Source organism: Schistocerca serialis, chromosome 7, assembly GCF_023864345.2.
Source record: "Schistocerca serialis cubense isolate TAMUIC-IGC-003099 chromosome 7, iqSchSeri2.2, whole genome shotgun sequence".
Lineage (NCBI taxonomy): Eukaryota > Metazoa > Arthropoda > Insecta > Orthoptera > Acrididae > Schistocerca > Schistocerca serialis.
Genome location: NC_064644.1, coordinates 552,241,344 through 552,266,505, shown reverse-complemented (window position 1 = coordinate 552,266,505; position 25,162 = coordinate 552,241,344). Strand labels below are relative to the sequence as shown.

The 25,162-nt window shown below is 42.5% G+C and overlaps 1 protein-coding gene across 1 annotated transcript in view; it reads left to right on the top strand.

Annotated features, from left to right (window-relative positions):
* The first annotated feature begins 19,813 nt into the window (after positions 1–19,813).
* LOC126413242 (uncharacterized) overlaps positions 19,814–25,162 on the top strand; it is a 127,794-nt gene continuing 122,445 nt past the window's right edge. Inside the window, exon 1 of the mRNA XM_050083142.1 lies at positions 19,814–19,924. Coding sequence (XP_049939099.1) covers positions 19,814–19,924 — 111 coding nt within the window. The remainder of the gene's footprint in view (positions 19,925–25,162) is intronic.

Below are 25,162 nucleotides of genomic sequence, written 5' to 3'. Positions count from 1 at the left end.
GACACCTCCGGAAGACTCAACTATTTTCTCGCACAACTCGGAACTACGCATTTTAACAAACACGACACAGGCTACAATCGACACGTGGATCCCAATTACATCATTAAAGGAGAGCTTCACATCTTTTTCTAAACAATTTTCTACTTCAAACGACTTGGGTCTGGCATATCGAGGACCAAAGGTAAGTTTCAACGTATCTTTTCGACTTGGTTGAGCCATCACTGCATGCTACTCATTACATCTCGAAGTGTTCTATAAACAGACTTTTAAGCCGCAGCACAGGGGGGTGCAGAAAGCAACGTGTTTTCTCAGTTGTGCGCATGACGTCACGGTGGAAGCAGCTGTGCCAAACAGTACACAGTTCGAATAGTGTGTGATTGTTTTTCTTGTGTTGTATTTGTGTTTGAAGGAGTATTTTGATTGAGTTCTTTCTCTTGAGGTTCTCAGTCAACAGCGGAAACATTCGGGAGCGTTAACGGTTTTTGCTGTAATTGATATTTGATTCGGAACTGAAATAGTTAGCGATAGTTTACAGGGGGATCAACATTGCGTTCGCCAGTTCTATAGTTCATGGTTCGTTCTGTGAAATTCTTATTGGAGAATCTACAAGTGAGTGAGAAAATTAATTTTTACAATGCCAGGCTGTGCTGTTACGGGCTGTTTTTCCTACAACCGAAGCACAAAGGGAACTGATGTAATGTATCACAGTTTCCCGCGTAATGAAACATTACAAAAACTATGGTTGTCGAAATGTTGTAGGAAAGACAGGGTAAATGTTGCGCATGCACGAATGTGTTCTCGTCATTTCGCAGAAACAGATTACTTAAGGGATTTACAGTCTGAATTGCTTAATTTGCCCCGAAAAAGAATGCTGAAGCCAGATGCAGTTCCTTCGTGCAATTTGCCGTGCAGTAGTGCGACTGTCAATGTGTGACCCGCAACAGTAGACAGAACCAAACGGTATAAGAAACGAGAACTACATAAGAGATCTCTGGAAAAGCTGTCACCAAATAAGAAACATCATAATAAGAGCACATGTACAGATGACAGGTTTTTTTTTCAGACACAGATAAAGTTACTTTGATGAATACTATAGCGGCTTTAGAAAGAAGGAATGCTGTTCTTACAAACAACTGTGTGCAACTTCGAGCTCTTAAGTAAATTCATTTCAATGCGATTAAATGAATAGTTTCTGATTTATCTGAGCCGAGGTTTCGAATTTCAAGTGTGTGTCAGTGTGATTGTGATCTGATATTTTACCGATGTGTGAGGAATAAGCTGCGAAAGAATATAACTCATCAGTTTTAACTGTAATATTTTAGCAGCAGAAAAGCAGCTTTCTCAATTCTGGTTAGACATCTCAATTCTGGTATAAACAAAATCTTCCGCCAAAAACTTGACGTAAACGCGCATGCCGTGTCGTCTACTTGTGAGCGCTTGCTTCCACGCTGACGTCACTAGGCCAGCCAATGGCAAAGCAGAGCGCTTACTGCCCAAACTTATCATTTAGTAACCTTGCCGCAGCACGCAAGACTTACCACGGGGAAGCACAGACGGGGCAGCGCACACCACACTACGTCCTACCTCCACGCCGTCCGCCGGCGAACTGAACCGCTCGGCCACTGCGACCGGCGATTTGAGCTTTCATCACATCCAGTCTTTCTCTTTGTCTGTTGAAGAATATTAGGTGACGCAAAAAAGAAGTCCGATTTTTCGGGTGATGGGGGTTGGGGGGTGGGGGGTGGGAGGGGGGTGTCAGTGTGAATAGAATAGCGAGATTTCCGATGTGGAGATAGCACATCAGTTGACTTAAAAAATAGTTTTTACAGCACCTAGCATGCTATTTCTTCACATTGACGTTTTTCAAAACAGTTGCTAAAAATGACGAACAAAAATCCGAAAGACATAGTTAGTGATTTCGGTGGGTGGAGACGTGTAAGGGGTCGGCTCTACGATCAGAAACTGCGACGTTTAACTTCAGTACGCAATTTTGGCACTACAGCAGCTACTTCCCTGTCGTTTGCAGAAATAAGAAAGCAGGGAAGCTTACATAAACTGTCCCGAACAAATCCAGTATGTGATTAAACATAGCGACAGAACCATCGGACACCTCTTATAGTGACACTTAGAAGCAATTACCATTGTTAATAAAGTGTTTATCGCCAAACACGAATGTGCATCGTTTTCCTTTCAATTCTTGCTCTAAGGGGGATAAGCAGGCTTCTCGCTTATTGGTGTACGGAATGTTTGACAATAAGTCAATACTTCAGTATACAACTCTAAAACCGGTAGTATATTTACAATGTGCAGCGATATTTTTATTGGCAATTGTCTTATTCTTCATGTCGATACTCTTCATCGACAATCGAGAGCCGATTATGTTACCATTTTGAATATCGATATATCGGATACGTGAGATTTTTTAAAATATTAACACTCCTACAGTCAACCAATACTTTGTGCTACTGGACGCAGTTTACCCAGCCATTTCAGCCTCACTGTCGACAGTTCAGGGCTCGGTATGTACAATCGTGCTCAAAAGTATCCGAACGACCTGAATTGCATTTCGCCTGATTCGCATGCAACCCACATAACGCAGCTGTCTAGCAGGTCCTCTAATCGCTCCTTGGTACAGTTGTTTGACTATTGAAAATGGTTCCAACAAGTCACCACTAGGAAACACTGCTCTGAATCGCTATAACTCAAGATGTAAAGTAATACCACGATACTACAAATATCAGGGAACACCTTATCACAGATAAGACTGTCCTTAAGGCTTGTAAGCTCACATTTATTGCAATAAATGACATACCTTAAATGTTACCCCACTCATTACGTCAGATAGGTAATGCTCGTAGTACGTTCGTCGTATTCATGATTTCCTCTTCAAAGTAACATACCGTACTTATTTCTTAACACACAATGACATTAAAAATTTAGTTATTCACGAGCAGCTAGTTCAGAATATGTAATAACTTCAACTGACACGACGAACCGTCTCGTTCTGCATATGGATTCAAACCCAGGTCATGCAGACTAAGCAAAGATTTCGTGACTGACGGAACTAACAGTCATTCCTGACTATGCATACAGACAGTGATACACCTCGATTTCAGACCGTATCAGTTGGCAAATATCAACTTTAAATTACATAACATTAACATTTTTAACAGGCAGTAATTCCTACCCAGCATCTATTGTCCCTGTTAACGAACTACGAGAGATGTTAAATATTGCTTCTTCACAAGTAAGCTACATGAAATGCCTTGAGATAAAGCTTTGTGTTGGACAGGGATTCGAACCCAGAACGTAATCAGATTGTTATCGAAGCACAAGCAACTGTGCATATCGGATTTTCTCGGCAGTAGTTAGATTTGGCAACAAGGTAAGGTATGTTTGGCAACTCCGTGACAACGAGTTACTTACCGATGTGCACGGAATTAAGCCTCAAAGTTCACTTGATGTTTCCTGTCAATTCCATTGAATAATCTGGTTTATTAGCAGTTGAGGTGTAACAAAAGGTTGTAAATTTACGATTTTCAGCCCAGGAAAGCCGTTACACGTGGAAATCGAACTAATCTCGTCCTTTACATAGCTGTTTACGAGATCTAGGCATTATTTGCAACTTAAGAGGACACCAAAACACATACCTCTTCGTTGGCTCTGTGGTTACTTGCTGACCTGTGGAAAAGCGTTGTTATGGTTCGCAGTTCCAGTCTCGCTGGCAATTACGTTTTTACCCCTTCGGTGAAAGAGCTACAAGCAGTCAGATCAAACATCGATAAGGAAATCGTAAGAAAATACTTTCGACTCATAGTGCAATGGTGAAAAACTTACAATGCTGCACTACATGTAACGCCTCTTTCCGCTGCTGACAAGCAGAATTTGGGTTTCTAGCAACACATAACTTTATTTATGAAAAGCCACATTTGCATACCTCTTGAATATGACACAGCCTACTAATTAAACACAGCCCCAATCGAAATGTAAGTGAGTTGTGTTTTACTAATTCGTGCCGATAGAGGCACGCTTGTGTACAGATAGTTTTATTAAAACAGACTTTCGTCATAAGGTTATCGTGGGTAGTTTTATTTCATTTCTTATAAGGCAGTGAACAATTTTTATAAGGTTTCTTTTAGTATTGTTAAAACAATAGTAAACATGAGAGAGAAATTAATCATCAATGATACATGCGAATTCTCTGATGTTCTTTATAACAGTCTGGCAAGCACGTGCAGTTTATTCATTACATGCATGCAGAAAACTTATTCTTAGTTAAAGCTGTCAAACAAGGTTTGACGAAGAATAAAATGCCACTATTACACAACAGGTAATGTAGAAAATAGTTTTCTGGCGTATTTTGGCACGATGCGCTCTCCCCATACATAATAAAAAAGTTTCGAGATGCATCTGTTGCCTGGTCGTCTATTAAACCTGAAAAGAACAAAATGTTGCCGAAGTTTGCCCTTTTTCCACATGCTACTAATTTCTGTTGAGAAGTGAAGGGAATTATGCTCAAACTTCCATTAGATCGATAACTTCAGCAGACAGCAGAATTGCGTTTTAAAAAATATAGTAATGATTGTATTCGAACTCACGACATCTTACCTACTGTGCGCGATACTTACCATTACGCTACTAGCTGCACATAGCTCTTGCACCTCCAGATATCAATAACAATTCCTCTAGAACTTCCGCTTTCCACAGTGCTGTGAGATAATGCATATGGCTGGATCTAGACTTCTGAGAGACAGACAATTACAATTTTTCTTTTGCACTGCACGATGTTTTCAACAAACAGATAGCGCAATAGAGTAGCTCAAGTGGAAAGGAACACTACCTATTTAAATTTCTGCATCCTACACTGTTGACAGTTCTGTGTAGGTGGCTGTTACCCGATTTCATTTCGGTGATTACAAAATAGAGTCGAATGTATGCACTGGGTAACTGCGGCAGCTAGTTCATGGCGATTCGGTCAACCAAGTAAATTAATGTACTGAACATGCTGCAAACAACTACAGGGAGCCTGTGTGTCAGAATTCCGACCTAGTGTGCCAGTCTGAGCAGAGGATTCGGTGGTCTGTTGGATTGATAATAGGTTCATATAGTTATGGTCCGGTTGTTTATTTCTAGTGACGAAACAAACGGTCTGTAGGGTCACAGGACGCTTATTCCATCTTCTATTTGAGCTTCTGTATGTCGATAAAATTGGTTCTGAACTGGGAATGCAACTCAGATCGCCCATAACGCGGAATTTGATCTCTTCGTGACAAACAGCTCGACTACAATTTGTTGTTTGTTCAAAACTATAGATTCTTCAACATCTCCACATATTGCGCTTCAATGGGTTCGAATCCTGCCCCAGCACTAAGGTTTTCATTATGTATTATCAATCTCTAGCATGAGAACACCTAGCTGCTGGTGGATAATAATTTTGATTTTTAATGTATTTTCGTTCGTTGTCAGCAGTAACGATATCTGACGTTTTTGACTCTCAGTGAGACACAGAAATATTTGGGAGATAACTCTAAGTTCAAGGATGCTGGTGGAGAAAGATTCGGTAGCTGACGTCTCTTTGTGTGTAGTCAACAACGATATGTGTGTGGTTCGGTTTCCAGTCAGCACTGAACTCATCGTCATATTATTTCTAGTTCAAACATGCTCACATTCCGCTGCTGGTTTAACAAACCGATATTTAACGTTAATTTTCTCTAGCGATAAGTGTCGGGTTGGAGTCCTGGGAAGGAAAAAATTAATGTTTCGTCTCGTCATTTCAGTTAAAACATCTAGCTACTGCCGAGAAAATCCGATATGCACAGTTGCTTGTGCTTCGATAACAATCTGATTAGGTCCTGGGTTCGAATCCCTCTCCAACACAAAGCTTTACCTCAAGGCATTTCATGTAGCTTACTTGTGAAGAAGCAATATTTAACATCTCTCGTTGTTCGTTAACAGGGACAATAGATGCTGGGTAGGAATTACTGCCTGTTAAAAATGTTAACGTTATGTAATTTAAAGTTGATATTTGGCAACTGATACGGTCTGAAATCGAGGTGTATCACTGTCTGTATGCATAGTCAGGAATGACTGTTAGTTCCGTCAGTCACGAAATCTTTGCTTAGTCTGCATGACCTGGGTTTGAATCCATATGCAGAACGAGACGGTTCGTCGTGTCAGTTGAAGTTATTACATATTCTGAACTAGCTGCTCGTGAGTAATTAAATTTTTAATGTCATTGTGTGTTAAGAAATAAGTACGGTATGTTACTTTGAAGAGGAAATCATGAATACGATGAACTTACTACGTGCATTACCTATCTGACGTAATAATGAGAGTGGTAACATTTCAGATATGTCATTTATTGTAATAAATGTGAGCGTACAAGCCTTAAGGACAGTCTTATCTGCGATAAGGTGTTCGCTGATATTTGTAGTATCGTGGTATATCTTTAAATCTTGAGATAATGCGATACGGAGCAGTATTTTCTAGTGGTGACTTGTTGGAACCATTTTCAATAGTCAAACGACTGTACCGAGGAGCGATTAGAGGACCTGCTAGACAGCTGCGTTATGTGGGTTGCATGCGAATCAGGCGAAATGCAATTCAGGTCATTCGGATACTTTTGAGCATGACTGTATATACACTAAAGGGTAGGCATGAAAATTGTAAAGAAATGCTTATTAACTGCCAGTTACGTGGTTTAGGGTTTTCGTAAGTTATAGTGAAGAGATAAATAAAAGATACCAAAATTTCGTCAAACGAATGGTGGATTTTTTCTATCCGTTATAAACGGTCACAGGGTTCTGCAGTTGCCATGGATAAGGACTGCAGATCGTTTCTAATAGCCCCGAGATATTTTGAGCCACTCGTGTAACTTGACATGGTCTTGCCGAAAGCGTAGTCAATTAGCCATAGCATATTACTGTTCGTAGGAGTTGTCAGATGCAGCTGAAGTAGGTTGATACCATTTGCACGAGGCGTTAAATACCTTCTGCAGACCATTGGATATTTTTTCAGTACATAATTAATGACTGAAGAGTTTCCAAATCGAGGTTCCACACTTATTTTTCTGTCTTTGTGATCCTCCATAAGTTCTCAAACATTGTTCCATTATCATAAACATATCGAATTTTCTGTAAACGGTTCAAGACATACAAAAAAGACCGTGTACGAACATGCAACCACACACAGAAGTTTACTTTTAGCTCCTCACAAATGTCCACAGCTGTCTTTATTAGAGCATCAATAGCTCTTTTATCTATTCCAAGTCATTGTAGAAGTCGTTACGCCCCTGGATTTACAAATTCAGTAATAATGTTATTTCTCTGACTGCCGGTGATGATAAAATTGAGCAAAAATTTACAGATGCAACTTTAGCACTACTTCTTTTTTATCTTAGAGCTGTAATGATAGTTTTCTGCTCTGTATGTATGTCGACATCTGCACTACGTAAACGTTTGTGACGCGAGTGGCAGTGGGCGGTTTGTGACGCGCTGCCTCCTCACACTCTTACTATTCAACTCACGGCTTCAGTCATGAGCTGATGCTTTAACATCATTGAACAAAATTGCTAACTATGCTCAGTGAGGGCGTGGAGAGATCGTTGACACAAACTCATAGGAAACAAAAATAAAGTACGCACATTTATTTAACAATAAATTACAAATAAACCTGTAAGTTACAACAAATATGCCGTATAACTACAACAAATTTAATTGACAATGGTGTTGCTTTCACAATTAAATGGCGTCTACATCTTTCGAGCCAGCTGCTTTCACGTATACAACGCCAAATAAAAGGTTCAGGAGAAATTGAAAACACACATATAAAATCATTTCAGAACTTAGCACTAACAGATGAAGCAGCCAATAAAGCCGCTAATCAAAAAATTCAGGCCATCTTACCATAATAAAAGAAAGTACAGTTAATAAGATTTAGTAGTCGGTAAGTGACCCTATAATGTTTACTAAAAGAACTGCCTGCAAGAGTGCTGGCGTTTTCTAAAGAAAGTTAAATTTCTTTTAACTGGAAAGTGATAACGATATTTTCTTTGTGCAGATCTTAAAATACTAAACTAATTAAAACGCTGTTAGCTCTTATCGTCAGCTAACAATAATTGTCCGAGCCTAACCAATTTAAAGTGTAATTTCCAGCCCAGCTAGACTCATTGAGTAAGGCTTACTCCAAAAGATGATCATGAAGATACAAAAATGGCTCTGAGCACTATGGGACTTAACATCTGAGGTCATCAGTCCCCTAGAACTTAGAACTACTTAAACCTAACTAAGCTAAGGACATCCACACATCCATGACCGAGGCAGGATTCGAACCTGCGACCGTAGCAGTCGCGCGGTATGAAGATACAAATTACGTGTCATAGCTCTGAAGGTTGGTTACAGGAAAGTTAACGCTACTAGATTACGTGAGCCAGCAAATCAACGACTTAAAACATTACACTGAACAAGCCACTTAATGTAATACGAAACGGATTTAATGCAGTTTTTAAAATGTAGGCAGCTTTCCTAAGCATGCTGACGTGTATTTAATATACGAAATTGAAAGCAAAGTCATGCACCGCAACACCAAGCAAATAAGTGAGCCACTTGTCCCCCTGCAAGCCAAAACTGTTTTCATGCAAACATAATGCCCACTATGTCACGCGCTGAAGTGTGTCATATTTATGGAAGGATGCAGAACCCGCGACTAGTGGAGGTAGTGCCTGCCAGCTCCGTCTGATCCGCCCGATCGCACTGTATAAACGGATAATATCAAGTGTACGCTGCGACCACCACGGCCAGTCCGCTCCAAGATTCACTGTGCCAACCACAAACGACACCCGCTTGTTCGTCGGTTGTAGTGACGCAGCACTGCCAAATCTAAGTCTTCTGCCGAACGGAGAGATCAACTGGACAGCCAAGGAATGCACTGCTAGCCAAGCCCTTTGTAGACGAGACGCTGGCGGATGGGATACAGAGACTCGTCATTCACAGGGAACCATTGAGTGCGAGGTCGCAAGTCAGTCTTTAGTAAGCCTCATTTTAAAACGTGTTGTGTTAACAATTATGGCAGGAAAAATGTTAACTGCTAAGGACTCACTACGTGCATCAGAAGGGTGACAGAGCCGGCCGCTGTGGCCGAGCGGCTCTAGGCGCTTCAGTCCCGAACCACGCGACTGCTACGGTCGCAGGTTCGATTCTTGTCTCGGGCAAGGATGTGTGTGAGGTCCTTAGGTTAGTTAGGTTTAAGTAGTACTAAGACTAGGGGACTAATGACCACAGATGTTAAGTTCAAAAAATGGTTCAAATGGCTCTGAGCACTACGGGACTTAACTTCTGAGGTCATCAGTTCCCTAGAACTTAGAACTACTTAAACCTAACTAACCTAAGGACATGACACACATCCATGCCCGAGGCAGGATTCGAACATGCGACCGTAGCGATCCCACAGCTCCAGACTGTAACGCCTAGAACCACTCGGCCACTCCGGCCGGCAGCACACAGTACCAGTTTGCCAGGAACTTTCATATCAGCGCACACTCCGCTGCAGAGTGAAAATCTCATTCTGGGAACTACACTACAAGCCATTAAAATTGCTACACCAAAAAGAAATGCAGATGATAAACGGGTATTCATTGGACAAATATATTATACTACAACTGAAATGTGATTACATTTTCTCCCAATTTGGGTGCATAGATCCTGAGATATCAGTACACAGAACAACCATCTCTGGCCGTAATAACGGCCTTGATACGACTGGGCATTGAGTCAAACAGAGCTTGGATGGCGTGTATAGGTACAGCTGCCCATGCAGCTTCAACACGATACCACAGTTCATCAAGAGTAGTGACTGGCGTATTGTGACGAGCCAGTTGCTCGGCCACCATTGACCAAACCTTTTCAGTTGGTGAGAGATCTGGAGAATGTGCTGGCCAGGGCAGCAGTCGAACATATTCTGTATCCACAAAGGCCCGTACAAGAGCTGCAACATGTGGTCGTGCATTATCCTGCTGAAATGTAGTGTTTCGCAGGGAACGTATGAAGGGTACAGCGATGGGTCGTAACACATCTGAAACGTAACGTCCACTGTTCAAAGTACCGTCAATGCGAACAAGAGGTGACCCCATACCATCACTCCGGGTGATACGCTAGTAAGACGATGACAAATACACGCTTCCAACGTGCGTTCACCGCGATGTCGCCAAACACGGATGCGACCATCATGATGCTGTAAAGAGAACCTAGATTCATCCGAACAAATGACGTTTTGACATTCGTGCACCCAGGTTCGTCGTTGAGCACACCATTGCAGGCGCTCCTGTCTGTGATGCAGCGTCAATGGTAACCGCAGCCATGGTCTCCGAGCTGATAGTCCATGCTGCTGCAAACGTCGTCGAACTGTTCGTGCAGATGGTTGTTGTCTTGCAAACGTCCCCATCTGTTGACTCAGTGATTGAGACGTGGCTACATGATCCGTTACAGCCATGCAGATAAGATGTCTGTCATCTCGACTGCTAGTGATACGAGGCCGTTGGGATCCAGCACGGCGTTCCGTATTACCCTCCTGAACCCACCGATTCCGTATTCTGCTAACAGTTATTGGATCTCGACCAACGCAGGCAGCAATGTCGCGATACGATTAACCGCAATCGCGATAGGCTACAAACGACCTTTATCAAAATCGGAAACGTGATGGTACGCATTTCTCCTCCTTACACGAGGCATCACAACAACGTTTCACCAGGCAACGCCGGTCAGCTGCTGTTTGTGTATGAGAAATCGGTTGGAAACTTCCCTCATGTCAGCACGTTGTAGCTGTCGCCACCGGGGTCAACCTTTTGTGAATACTCTGGAAAGCTAGTCATTTGCATATCACAGCATCTTCTTTCTGTCGATTAAATTTCGCGTCTGTAGCACGTCGTCTTCGTGGTGTAGCAATTTTAATGGCCAGTAGTGTACTTTCATTGTCGTTCCAGAGAGTTCCGTGTATACACCATAGAGGTCACGGAATGGCTGTTAATAAGTACACGCTGCTCATTTTACGTGACAAATCCGCAGAACTTTTTCTGCTAACTATGTTAACATTGACCTGAAAACTAAACTTGTTGTGAAAAAAATAAATTTCTGGCAATTTGCAGCAAATTTCTAAGCGAATCTCTGCGGCAGAAAACGTTAAGGAAGAAACGTTACGTTGCAAGCGAGACTGAATTTGCGTTAAGAGAAAGCTGGTGGATTGTGATCGCGTTTCGTTCTTTGTTTTGGGAATTATTGAGAGATTTCTGAGCCGACGCTATTCACGACTTACTGACCCAGTGATCACAGGGCCACCACACTGGGCGCACAGGCTATAACTGGTGCGCTGCCGCTGGCCATCGCCTTCTGCCTTGAGTGCCACAAACTCTTCCTGTGGAAGACCATGTTTCCACCTTGGACAGTAGATACAACATGAGGCTTGGTGCCTCTTGGCCACACTGTGTTGAATCTTGCCACAAAGATAAATAGCGCACGATCTGCGTCGGAAAAGTAACGAGAGTTGAGCAAAAAGTAATTTGAAGATATTTAATGATATCCGACACGGGACTGGTTGACCAAACAAATCCTCATAGCATGTTGTGAGCGTTAAGATCACTCAAAAGAGGAAAGGCGAGGTGTGTAATAAGGTGAGCATTGTACCCTAAACTTTCATAGATCGTCAGGAGAAGAGAAATAAGGCTAACAAGAGTGGCAATGTATATTAAGAGTGACTGTTTGAAAGATGGTTCTAAGTAGCAGAGGTGAAGAGTTTTACTCATTACTGACAGTTGTGACCACTCCACCTCGCGTGGCTGTTTATGTCAGCAGTATTGGTAGGTTAAAATACTGGTGGACTGTCCGTGTTGATCAGTTACGACTTAGCAGGGAACTCTTGACTTCCTAATCCTGAGCCAGACACAACTATACGTTTTCATCGAGATGTAAGTCATTTACAATGAGCCAGTGTTCACATGTAAGCTTGTTGAATTTTCGTAGACGCAGCCAGTAATAACACCGGATTAAATGGTTCAAATGGCTCTGAGCACTACGGGACTTAACTTCTGAGGTCATCAGTCCCCTAGAACTTAGAACTACTTAAACCTAACTAACCTAAGGACATCACACACATCCATGCCCGAGGCAGGATTCGAACCTGCGACCGTAGCGGTCCCGCTGTTCCAGACTGAAGCGCCTAGAACCGCTCGGCCACACCGGCCGGCAATACCGGATTAGGTTGAGACACTGTCACTGTTCACGACCTCAATGAACAGGTTACTGTGAGAAACAACATTCACGTTTTCGATTTGCTATCCTGTAGCAAAAGTCAGTTTTGCCCGCCACAGTTTCATATAACTAACATGCTCCATTTTACACTCAGACAATGCTCTTATCCTCGTATGCTTCTTTAGAAGTTCTCTACAACCCAGCTGAAGCACTAAAAGCATTAAAAACAACATATTTTCTTTAATATCTCGGTAAAAAGAAACTACGAGAAAACATCATGTAGCAAAATTTTCGTGCTTTTCGAATTTTTAAAATTCGAAAACATTGTGTACGCTTTGAAGGGTTCCATAAACTGCATGTAAAATGTGTGACACAATTTCTCATAATTGGTATTTTCGGGGGAAAAATCTCGTTATTCCAGATGTACGTATGTATGTTAACCGGGGATCTAGAAACGACGGAGAGGCTCCACCCCCGGCGCAGCCGCAGTGGTCCACAACCCCACGACGTCGGCCGGTGTGGCCGAGCGGTTCTAGGCACTTCAGTCTGGAACCGCGCGAACGCTACGGTCACAGGTTCGAATCCTGCATCTGTCATGGATGTGTGTGGTGTCCTTAGGTTAGTTAGTTTTAAGTACTTCTAAGTTCTAGGGGACTGATGACCTCAGCTGTTAAATCCCATAGTGCTCAGAGCCGTTTTAACCATTTTGAGCCCCACGACGACTACCGCAGGCCATTTCACGCCTCCGCCGCCCCACACCGAATCCAGGGTTATTGTGCAGTTCGGCCCCCGGTAGACCCCCCATGGAGTGTCTCATACCAGACGAGTGTAACCCCTATGTTTGCGTGGTAGAGTAGAGTAATAGTGGTGTACGCGTATGTGGAGAACTTGTTTGCGCAGCAATCGCCGACATAGTGTAACTGAGGCGGAATAAGGGGAACCAGCCCGCATTCGCCGAGGCAGATGGAAAACCGCCTGCAAACCATCCACAGACTGGCCGGTTCGCCGAATCTCGACACAAATCCGCCAGGCGGATTCGTGCCGGGGACCAGGTGCTCCTTCCCGCCCGGAAAGACGTGCGTTACATCGCATGGCCAACCGGACGAGCTTACTCCAGATGTAGTTCATGATACACCATTTCAACATTGTCCAGTAGAAAAAGGCTTCCCGGTGATGTTGGTTGCTGCTGATGTGTTCTCCTTCGGATGGCAACTGACAGCAGATGCTGCACAATAGCTAACTTTACACTCCTCTGTTTCTGGGGAAATACTGTTCTCGTGTGTCACCTTCACTTTTTTCCACATCTGCGTCATAGCATTTGCTTCAGAAATACTGCAGCCTAATTCAATCTGTATTTTACAGATTTCTTATACTAATCACACCAAAGTATATTCTTAGAGCTTACAAACTAAAATGAAATACAGAATAGATATTCCACTCTGCAACGAACCGCACAACGTCACTAAACTTTCTGGCAGATTAAAACCGTACGTCAGACATGGACTCAACACGTGGAGAGTTGCTTTTCCCACGTTATGTTTGTACCGATTGACCTATTCAGGCATGACTAAATAAATAAAAAATGTGTTCTAGTTATAAAACTGAAAACTGTATTTTCAAAAATCTTGTTTCATTCGGATTTTACGAGGTTTGTTCCGCGCCACTTCTGTATTTAAAACTTGTGAGAATCTGTTAAAATTTTGTAAGAAGGTAGGCAAATACATGTAATTAATACACTCCTGGAAATTGAAATAAGAACACCGTGAATTCATTGTCCCAGGAAGGGGAAACTTTATTGAGACATTCCTGGGGTCAGATACATCACATGATCACACTGACAGAACCACAGGCACATAGACACAGGCAACAGAGCATGCACAATGTCGGCACTAGTACAGTGTATATCCACCTTTCGCAGCAATGCAGGCTGCTATTCTCCCATGGAGACGATCGTAGAGATGCTGGATGTAGTCCTGTGGAACGGCTTGCCATGCCATTTCCACCTGGCGCCTCAGTTGGACCAGCGTTCGTGCTGGACGTCCAGACCGCGTGAGACGACACTTCATCCAGTCCCAAACATGCTCAATGGGGGACAGATCCGGAGATCTTGCTGGCCAGGGTAGTTGACTTACACCTTCTAGAGCACGTTGCGTGGCACGGGATACATGCGGACGTGCATTGTCCTGTTGGAACAGCAAGTTCCCTTGCCGGTCTAGGAATGGTAGAACGATGGGTTCGATGACGGTTTGGATGTACCGTGCACTATTCAGTGTCCCCTCGACGATCACCAGTGGTGTACGGCCAGTGTAGGAGATCGCTCCCCACACCATGATGCCAGGTGTTGGCCCTGTGTGCCTCGGTCGTATGCAGTCCTGATTGTGGCGCTCACCTGCACGGCGCCAAACACGCATACGACCATCATTGGCACCAAGGCAGAAGCGACTCTCATCGCAGAAGACGACACGTCTCCATTCGTCCCTCCATTCACGCCTTTCGCGACACCACTGGAGGCGGGCTGCACGATGTTGGGGCGTGAGCGGAAGACGGCCTAACGGTGTGCGGGACCGTAGCCCAGCTTCATGGAGACGGTTGCGAATGGTCCTCGGCGATACCCCAGGAGCAACAGTGTCCCTAATTTGCTGGGAAGTGGCGGTGCGGTCCCCTACGGCACTGCCTAGGATCCTACGGTCTTGGCGTGCATCCGTGCGTCGCTGCGGTCCGGTCCCAGGTCGACGGGCACGTGCACCTATCGCCGACCACTGGCGACAACATCGATGTACTGTGGAGACCTCACGCCCCACGTGTTGAGCAATTCGGCGGTACGTCCACCCGGCCTCCCGCATGCCCACTATACGCCCTCGCTCAAAGTCCGTCAACTGCACATACGGTTCCCGTCCACGCTGTCGCGGCATGCTACCAGTGTTAAAGACTGCGATGGAGCTCCGTATGCCACGGCAAACTGGCTGACACTGACGGCGGCGGTGCACAAATGCTGCGCAGCTAGCGCCATTCGACGGCCAACACCGCGGTTCCTGGTGTGTCCGCTGTGCCGTGCGTGTGATCATTGCTTGTACAGCCCTCTCGCAGTGTCCGGAGCAAGTATGGTGGGTCTGACACACCGGTGGCAATGTGTTCTTTTTTCCATTTCCAGGAGTGTAGTTGTCATGTTATTTTCTGAAAGCTTCGTCCGTTACCACGATAGAAGCAACGTGACTCGAAAGACAATCGAAATATCTATACGAAATCAGTCGTTGCCGAATCAACCAGAACCTACATCGTTTGTCAAGCTAAGGCGATCTAATGTCAAAATTATGGAAGAGTAAAAGTTAGGAATCAGAATGAAAAATGCTCCTATCATATCACAAAACAGGAGAAATGTCCTGGGAAGATATGCGTGTGTAGGAAAGGAAATATGTGCTTCTAGGGAGAGGGATGCATCTACAATAGGAAGTATCCGAGTGTGGGAGAGCATCTGTAATAGGAAACATCCGAAAGTGGGGAAGCATGCATCCTAAACTTCATTGACATGTTGCGAGATTAGATTAGAGATAGATTAGATTAGTTTTTCGTTCCATAGATCCGTGCTGAGGAGATCCTCGTGGATGTGGAACATGTCAATTGCATGACATAACAAAGGCCATGTTCGATGACATGATCGAATATGCGCATTAAACGACATGATATACTGTATGATATTACTTTACTTGACACGATCAGTTATATGACATGGTAGTAACACCTGCAAGTCAAAAAGCACAAATATGTCAAGATATTTTGACTTAAATATCTCTGAGGCTGCCAGATAAGTCGAAAAGCTAGTTCCGCTCTTTTAAATCTCTAATTCTGCCTTGGACTACGATAGGATCATTTTTCATTGTGATCATTGTTCGTAACAGCATTCCTAATAACCTCAATACTTTGATTTTATGTTAATAAGTTATACAGAACTGCAACCAGTCACTTTTTTGATAATTATGTTTTATTCCATTAACCGGATTTCGAAACTTTTCAGATTCATCTTCAGATGGTTTCAGGAAGTTATATCATTGCTGGTAGTAGCATAATGCTGGGTTCTGGCTCTATGGCAGAAAGATGGGTCACACTTTAATGTATCGTCTTGACTATAGCTTATCTGTCGATATGGATGTAAAATTTAGTTTTTACTTACTGCGACAGTATAGGCGGCTTTTTTCGGTTAGTGTCCATCTGTCTGCCTCCATTTTGGTGTCCGGTAGTTATGTAAGGACACACACTTCCACACAAATTACATTAATTTACAGTTGACAGCGAGACTTTTCCAGCATCCAGCATGCTCTTTACAACTGTTGCTTGTAACAAAGATCTTGACAGAAAGATATGGCATAGGCCTACTTTGTACAGAGATGTGATTTGTTGTTCTTTACATGTATTAAAGTCGATTGAAGGGCAAGTATTTTAATCAGAATGGCGATAACCCAGCATTATGCTACTACCAGCAATGATGTAACTTCTTGAAACTATCTGAAGATGAACCTGAAAAGGTTCGAAAACAGGTTAATGGAATAAAACACAATTATTCAAAAAAGTGACTGGTTGCAGTTCTGTATAACTTATTTACATTCAATATACAGTCACGGTTCTAAAATATCCGTAATGGATAAGCATAACTTTGATTTTATCCATACTGGATGAGAGGTCGTGGTTGTGAATGTCAATGATAAAAAATATATCTGCTCAACCACTTGTTTATTGTGTAAAACACTAAGATTCACGCATTTCGGAAGTCATGATTCCGTCATCAGAATAATAAAAAGTGAAAGAATCTGTTAAAAGTCGCTAAAATGGGACATGCACCAGGGACAATAAAATTGATAATAAAATTATTGAGCCTGGTGCATGTTCCATTTTAGCGAGTTTTAATAGGTTCTTTTACTTTTATTATTCTGATGATGGAAGCTTGACTTCCGAAACGCGTGAATCTTAGTGTTTTACACTATGAACAAGTGGTTGAGCCGATGTATTTTTTAACATTAACCTCAATACTATCTTTCTGTGTCATTGTCGTATGTACCACTGATATTGCTAATAATTGTTGTCGTATTTCACGTTAGACGAATTTGTGAAGGGTACTAAGTGAGAGAGGACTTCATGGCCCTAGCGTTACTGGGTAACAGAAATGCATACATGAATAAGTGATTGAAAATGAGTTACTTTTTTGACTTACCGATCACTAGGAATTCATAGTTCTCACGATTCCAAGGCTTTTGATTTTCTACTCATTACAATCACCAGTCTTGCTACTGTTACCTGAGCAGATGCACTCATATAATATGTATGTGAAGCATGAGCTACCACAACGAGTAAAAAAGGTTTTGAACGTTAGTCCCTTGAAACGAGACAAAAGACAGCAACTAGTGCTGGGGTAGCTCTTGATATAAACAGATAAGAGCAAATAAACTACTCGCTCATCCTAAAAATGGAGCCGACAAGATCGACCTGCCCAGACGTAAATCAGCTGGCAGTTAAGCTAGGCTGGCGCATGCGACACGACCGGAAGTCATTGGTTAGGCGGACTTCAGCTGGTGGGACGGGCTAATGGTGGCTCGTGCCGCGCCTGGCCGTGTTTGATATGGCACGAGGCTCGGTAGTGGAACAGGAGCTGGAGGCTCCAGTCGCGTGCGAACCGGGGACCGGTTCCAGCGGATGTGCACGAAGCGTGCCCATAGCTGGACGATGTCCGTTCCGTCTCAGCCGACACCTTTTAAGAGGACCCATTTCTTGAGCTGTCCTACGAATGCAGCAAACGTCGTAGGCATCTCCGACTAAATTGTGCACTCGGGAATCACGCATGCTCCGAGGTAGATCTTGTAGTGGCGAGGGACTGGGATCAGATCTACTTCCTGCGATTATCAAAACAGTTTAGGCCGCTATTCAGCAGTATTAAAAGAGAGATGACAGGTGACAAATTACTTAATCTCACTTCTGCACGTGGGAACAGTCCTGATTTTGCGCTAAGTGACCTAATCAAATTAAATAACCAACATCATTAAGTATTTCACATTCAAATGGTTAAAATGGCGCTGATCACTATGCGGCTTAGCTTCTGAGGTCATCAGTCGCCTAGAACTTAGAACTAATTAAACCTAACTAACCTAAGGACATCACACACATCGATGCCCGAGGCAGGATTCGAACCAGCGACCGTAGCGGTCGCTCGGTTCCAGACTGCAGCGCCTAGAACTCCGGCCGGCCATTTCACATTCAGTAGTGGATGATAACACGTCTAGAATTATTCCTGTAATAATAAATTTATCTGACCTTTGGAATGTGAAGTGTAACTGTCTCAGCGACGCTATAGTGTAGTACATGATTATACGTTTAATGAAGAAGCAAATTATGATGATTTCTCGAATCTGTAGCACCTGCTTCCGGGTCTTTGACCTTGTTATATAGTTTTACACTAGATATTTAAATTTCTGGTTAATAATGGGAAGATGTGGTGTATTTAAATAACAACATTAAATAATTGATGAAACTGATAAAGTTGAATACGAATACTCGAGTATTTCATTGTTTGTGTCGTAACCTACAACTTTTATCTGGAAACTGAAACTGATTATGAAGTCAGCATTCTGTGTCCTCCTTGATCCATCTGTCATGGGTTATTTTGCAGCCTAGGCAGCAAAATTCTTTAACTTCGTTTACTTCGTAATGCGCTATCCTGATGTTAACTTTCTCGCTGTTCTCATTTCTGCTACTTCTCATTACTTTCGTCTTTCTTCGATTTCCTATCATCTCATAATCTGTACTCATTAAACTCTTCATTGCATTCAACAAAACCAGTAGTTCTTCTTCGCTTTCACTGAGGATAGAAATTCATCAGCCGATCTGATCGTTGATATCCTCTTACCTTGAATTTTAATCCAACTCCTGTATCTTTATTTCGTCAGTGCTTCTTCGATGTGTAATTGAACAATTGGGACGAAAGACTACACCGTCGGCTTACACCCTTCATCAGAGCACTTCGCTCGTGGTCTTCCGATCCTGTTGTTCCGTCTTGGTTCTTGTACATATTGTATATTACTCGTATTTGCCAATAGCATATCCCTATTTTTCTCAGTATTCCGGACATCTGTAACCATTTTACATTGTCGATCGTTTTTTCAGATCTACAAATCTATGAATGTGTCTTGATTTTTCTTCAATCTTGCTTCCATTAGCAACCGTAACGTCATAACTGCCTCTCTGTCAGCTTTACCATTCCTAAAACCAAACTGATCGTCATGTAACAGATCCACAATTTTCTTTTTCGACCTCCTGTATATTATTCTTGTCGGCAACTTGGGTGCATGAGCTGCTAATCTCATAGAGCCGTAATTATCGCTCTTGTCGTTTCTTGCTATCTTCGGAATTCTAAGGATGATGTTTTTCCGAAAGTCAACTGGTATATCGCCGTTCTGATACATACTAAATATGAACGTGAATAATCATTTCTTTACGACATGTTTCTGCCTAACGGCAGAAATTACCTTGAGCATCCGTCTGATCAGAGAAATTATAATATATCTGATGTTCCTGAACATTACATTTTGCAAGGCATGTCATTCTCCATAACACTCCAGGACCTACCAGAATTCGAGAGGGCAGAATCTGGCTACTCATTTCATGTTACTGTTAGGAAGCCAGAAGCCAAATCTCAAAACATTAAGGTACGCGCCATTTTTATATTAGATACTTCAGCTCTCTTACCAAGAGGAAGTATCTTGAAAGGTACGTCACTGACTGATCGGTCCAGGAAACGGCATGAGTAGAAATACCTACTCCGGATAAAAATTCCTTTAAGAACGCCCACCACCAGGTGTGTGATATTCCTTCATCGTAAGCGGTGCCTTCTAGTGCCGCCTAGCTCCTGTGGCGCACTGTTAAGACGACACAACAGATTCCCATAGTATCTTAACGGAAGGAAACGTACCGTCTGTGGTGGTGTATCATTTTCTTTACTCATACGTCTAGAATGGCAACATTCGGATCACACGTTGGGGATAATTTTGCGAGGTGGTTGATCGGTAAGTTCGAAACATTTTATGGGAAGTTGGTGGAATTTATCGCAACAATTACCCAATGAAAAACTCGATGCATAATAATGGCTTATATGAGCAGGGAGTTGATTGTCTTGTTTGTGGACTGCTACTGGATACAGAAGTGGGAACTCCATGTAGACACCATTGTCATCTAAAGCAGGAAGCTCGACGGTGCAGTTTGAAGTAACTACTGCCACGGCACAGACCCATCTTCTTTCGCAGTTTGAGCAGTTGTGATGCCCACGATCCAGTTCAGCAAGTGGACAATTTCGGTTTGAAGGGTAATATGATCAGTGTCATTCCTGATACCACTGAAAAGTATATGTTTTGCCAAGAGAACTGCGCCCAGAATATTTCTCCCCTTCCTGAAATTGCTTCCCCGCATGCACGTGTCACTTTAGAAATTTGTTGCGACGATGCATGACGAGGACGCGCGTATCATGGGAGCCATATATCTCAGTGATGGAAGGCTTGTCGTGAAGATGTTTCCATACGAATTCCTGCATTCGTTGGAGTCTCCATGAAACCAGAAAGCCAGACATATAACCATATACTCCAGTAAACTAAAAGGCACTGCAATAACTGATGGGGGGGTGTGAGGTCTTGGTGAATAAACTGGCGTTTACCTGGTAATAAATATGCAAGGAGTCGCTTTTTTAAGATACATTCAACCATGAACATGCTTTCGAGACACTGTAGGCTCATCTTTATAGAAAATTTATCTTGTTGACCAAGTGTAGTTAGATACAGTGCTGATGTTTCTGGTGGAAATTACGGAAATTTAGTAATCGGAAACGAAACATTTACTAATCCGAAAGTTGTTATGTTTTAGGCACTTCAGTGCACTGTTTTCTGGTATTCACATCATATTGCTTCTTATAACGTGCATTATTACGCTATGTACACGAATAAACACAGTATGTAGTCACACCTGGTTTTACACTGGCTCACAGGATGTAAACATTCGATGTTTTTACAAAGAATACGGATATGACAGATACGAAACTGTACTACATAACAGTCTTTGGCAAGAGATGCTTTATATTATGATACAAATATTACTAGTACGGGTTTTACATTTCACGAAATGTTGCTAGCTGCCTACAAAAGGTAACACTGAACACTATGGGACTTAATTTCTGAGGTCATCAGTCCCCTAGAACTTAGAACTACTTAAACCTAACTAACCTAAGGACATCACACACATCCATGCCCGAGTCAGGATTGGAACCTGCGGCCGTGGCGGTCACGCGGTTCCAGACCGTAATGCCTAGAACCGCTTGGCCACCCTGGCCGGCAAAGGGTAAACAGCCAGAGGTGATTATTTAATATCCTGAAAATTCTGGAAGAAAGGTGAATATTTGACAGGAGCTCGGCATCACTAATTTAGGGGAATGTGCCAGGTTTTACAATGAATATTATAAGATGAATGTTTGACGGGAGTTCGGCATCAGTAATTTAGCGGAATATTCCAGATTTGACAAGGATACCGGTTTACAACGACTCGCAGCCATTTTCGAGAAATTCCGGAGTACGTGCCAGTGCACATACTGTCTAGATCCAACCATTCATTTAATCGCGCCAGGGCTTCTGAGGAGCTCAATATCACGAAGAAAACTTTTCAGTACAGAAATGTTCACTGATGTTGTCATCTGTTCTTCTGCGAATGTGGAGTTCACAGGGGATTCAAGGCAAGTCCCTCAGCAATGAGTGAGGAGCAGAGGCCATTTTATGATTTAAGTTACATCATCTACCTGGACCAAAATAAACACAACGGGTACCCCATGCGACAAAGTCTACAGTTTGGAGGGTTCCGATGACTACCAGAGAAGGAAATCGTCACAATGATGCGAAAGTTCATTGATGTGGCTGCAGCTGCTGGAGGTGGAACTGGAACATCCCACCAATCAGCAGGACGGGCACAACGAATTGCCGCTGTGTCCAGAGTGCCTAGTCCCGCAAAATGGTTCTATCCCAAATCTCTTGACAATGCTGTGGAATGAGCAGTGATATATTGTGCAGTACATAAACCTCCACCTGCATTCATGCTGTGATGCTGGTTTAAGGGGTACACTGATGTGAACACCCGAAAAAAGAGCTCTCGTGACGTCTAACTTCAAGAAAGATTTTTTAGACGTTGTTGAGTAATTCAGTTTTCAAAAGAGACACTAGATAACATTACAGAATATCGTGAAATTCATTTGGTATACTGATGGAATGAGTATTATGGCGCAGCAGATAACGTTGCCTGGTCAAGTTTAAGTGGGCTATCATCCTCAATGAAGAACTAGTGGCTGTGGTGATGACCAAAGTTTCAGTGCAGTTCACAAAGCCCGTCTATATTGGTATGTGTGCACCGTAGCGCTCCAGACTCCACATATACCGATTCCACTACAAGTTAGGGAAGCCAAATTTCACCTATCCGAATATGTATACAGACAATTTCATCTACTAGATCAAATGCTGTGATTCGTATGATGTAATTAGGAACAGTCACGAAGAATTCGACGATGTGCATATGAGTCCGATAATCCTTTTTGAATGATAGCACGAGACATAAATGTTATTGGCCAGGTGAAAGACGGGGAGAATGGTTCACAGATTGTGGTGTTTATAGGCCCACATTGAAAATGTATACATACCACATAGATGCGAGTGCCACCCAGAGGCGAGCTAAGGGTATGCATTGTGCAACCTCAAAAGCTCTCACAAGCGGAGAACACAAGAGGTAACTGCTCGAGGCCGTTTGAGCACCACCTGATGTGCTAGGTAATCATTTGACTGTGAGGCCAAGAGCTACATACTGCTCTGAAGGTGAAAGTAAGGTTGTTGCATCTTGGTGACAATTGGTTCATGTATAGAGATGGCATCGCCACTCTCTTGTATTCACAACATTCTTTCAGTGATTGGTGTGTGGTTGTGCATTTATATATTTGTAAATAGTGGATGTGTGAATAAATGTGTGTGGAATAGTTGGATAATCCGATTGTCAGAGTTGTATGTACGTGTGTGTATGCATGCCTGAGCGGATTATGTGTGCATGTATATTATGTACACACTATGAATGGGTGTAAATATTGTATATGTGTATTGCGGTGTAGGTGTATGTGTGCTTGGTTTTCCTTCATCTGCTGCTACTAGTTCTTGCAATGTAAATAACGAATATAAAATGGTTACAATGTAAATATTGTGTATTGAAAAAAGTGGAAGTACTGTATATAGACACAAACTGGAAAACATGATATTTAATCTAGTGTAATGTACCAGATAGTCTTAAGACATTACAAAACTAAATTTTTGGGCAAAACCAATGTGTGTGTATAAAAAGAAATGGCTGTGTAAACCCAAATAAAGAAATTATAAACGGTTTCACTTTCTAAATTAATGAGCATCAGATAAAAATAACTCTGTAAATAAAGACACATAAGAAAATAATTTTTTATCGACAACAACAAATATTATATAACAAAATGTATTCCAAAGAAAAAGAAATTCTTAATACGAAAGTGTCAAATTTTTTCATTATTTGCAAACCATGTCACTTTGGAGTTATTGTTAATTTGTTTGTAACAAAACATGAAACTCTCCCCATGATGCACAGACCCGAAATAAAGACGATCATGCAAGTGAAGTAATAAATGCTGGTAAGTGGGAGCAATGGCTGCAATTTTATTGGTCAAAAAGCAAGGGGGCAATTTCCTCCCAATTTAATATGCAACGTTTGGCCAAGGGTGTTTTACAAGTTTAATATCCCACGACCGGTATTGAGTTACATCATGACTTGTGATATAGCTAGGCCACTTGTCTAACATGCATAAGTAGGAGTGGATTTCCCTTGGAGGACCTTGATTCGTACCACAGGATAGGGGTTGGTGTGACCTCGAATATATGTAGTAGAAGCGTGTAACCTGATGCCGGAAGTCCTTTGCAGTGACTCCAAGATAGGATCATACTTTCAACCCACAGCATACACTGGATAATTACTAATAATTACTAACGTTTTCATGTTACACTGCAAGATGATAACATAGTCAATGTGATCCCAGTGTTTGGAGAGTGAATGCATCCATGTTCTCTTATAATGATTAAGAAAATGGAACTGCCTGTTGGTGGTAAAAATATCATGCTCAGCGTAGAGACCAATAAGTAGCAGCTTATTTGCATTACAATTTGCAGCTCCTTGGTTACCCATGACGTTTTCCCCTAAAACGATTTTATCTTACCACTTTGCCGTCGAAGTCACCAAACAACAATAGTTTATCTATAGATGGTGTCTTAAAGAGAACACTACTCAGTTTATGGTTACTCTTACTACAAATACTACGCTATGGCTGCTCGGTTCTCCTGCACCCTTTCCACTCTAGATGTGTACCCTGAACTAGCCTCAGTGATGTGTCCAGTTCCTGATAGTCTGATTTCATTTCAGGCGCCAATGCCCACATACTATCTAGCTTAGTCGTGAATGATGAAAATTCTTTTTCTTTCTTTTCTGTTAGCATTTGAGGTCAGAAGAGTCCTGAACTTCGAAGTTCCAGTAATGATAATCATATAGCTCTTTCTTGGCTTTCGTCCGCAGAATAGGCGTGCAGATTCCCAGCCAGGCATGAACATAACTACTAAAGTTCTCAGGAAAGCCATCATCGCACATCTGCCGCCAATGTGCAGGTCTAGATAAGCAGCTTGTTAGCCTCACTAAGGCCTCCTACCACCATCTTTTTTTCCATTGCCACTGGACAGTACGAAAAATGGTAGGAAAATTTGTAATCATTTAAGGTGCATCTGAAATTGTGAGGAAGTAAATCATTCACTATGATTATGGAACCATTCGACATAGCACATGGCTATGAGATATGTGGTTTCAGAATC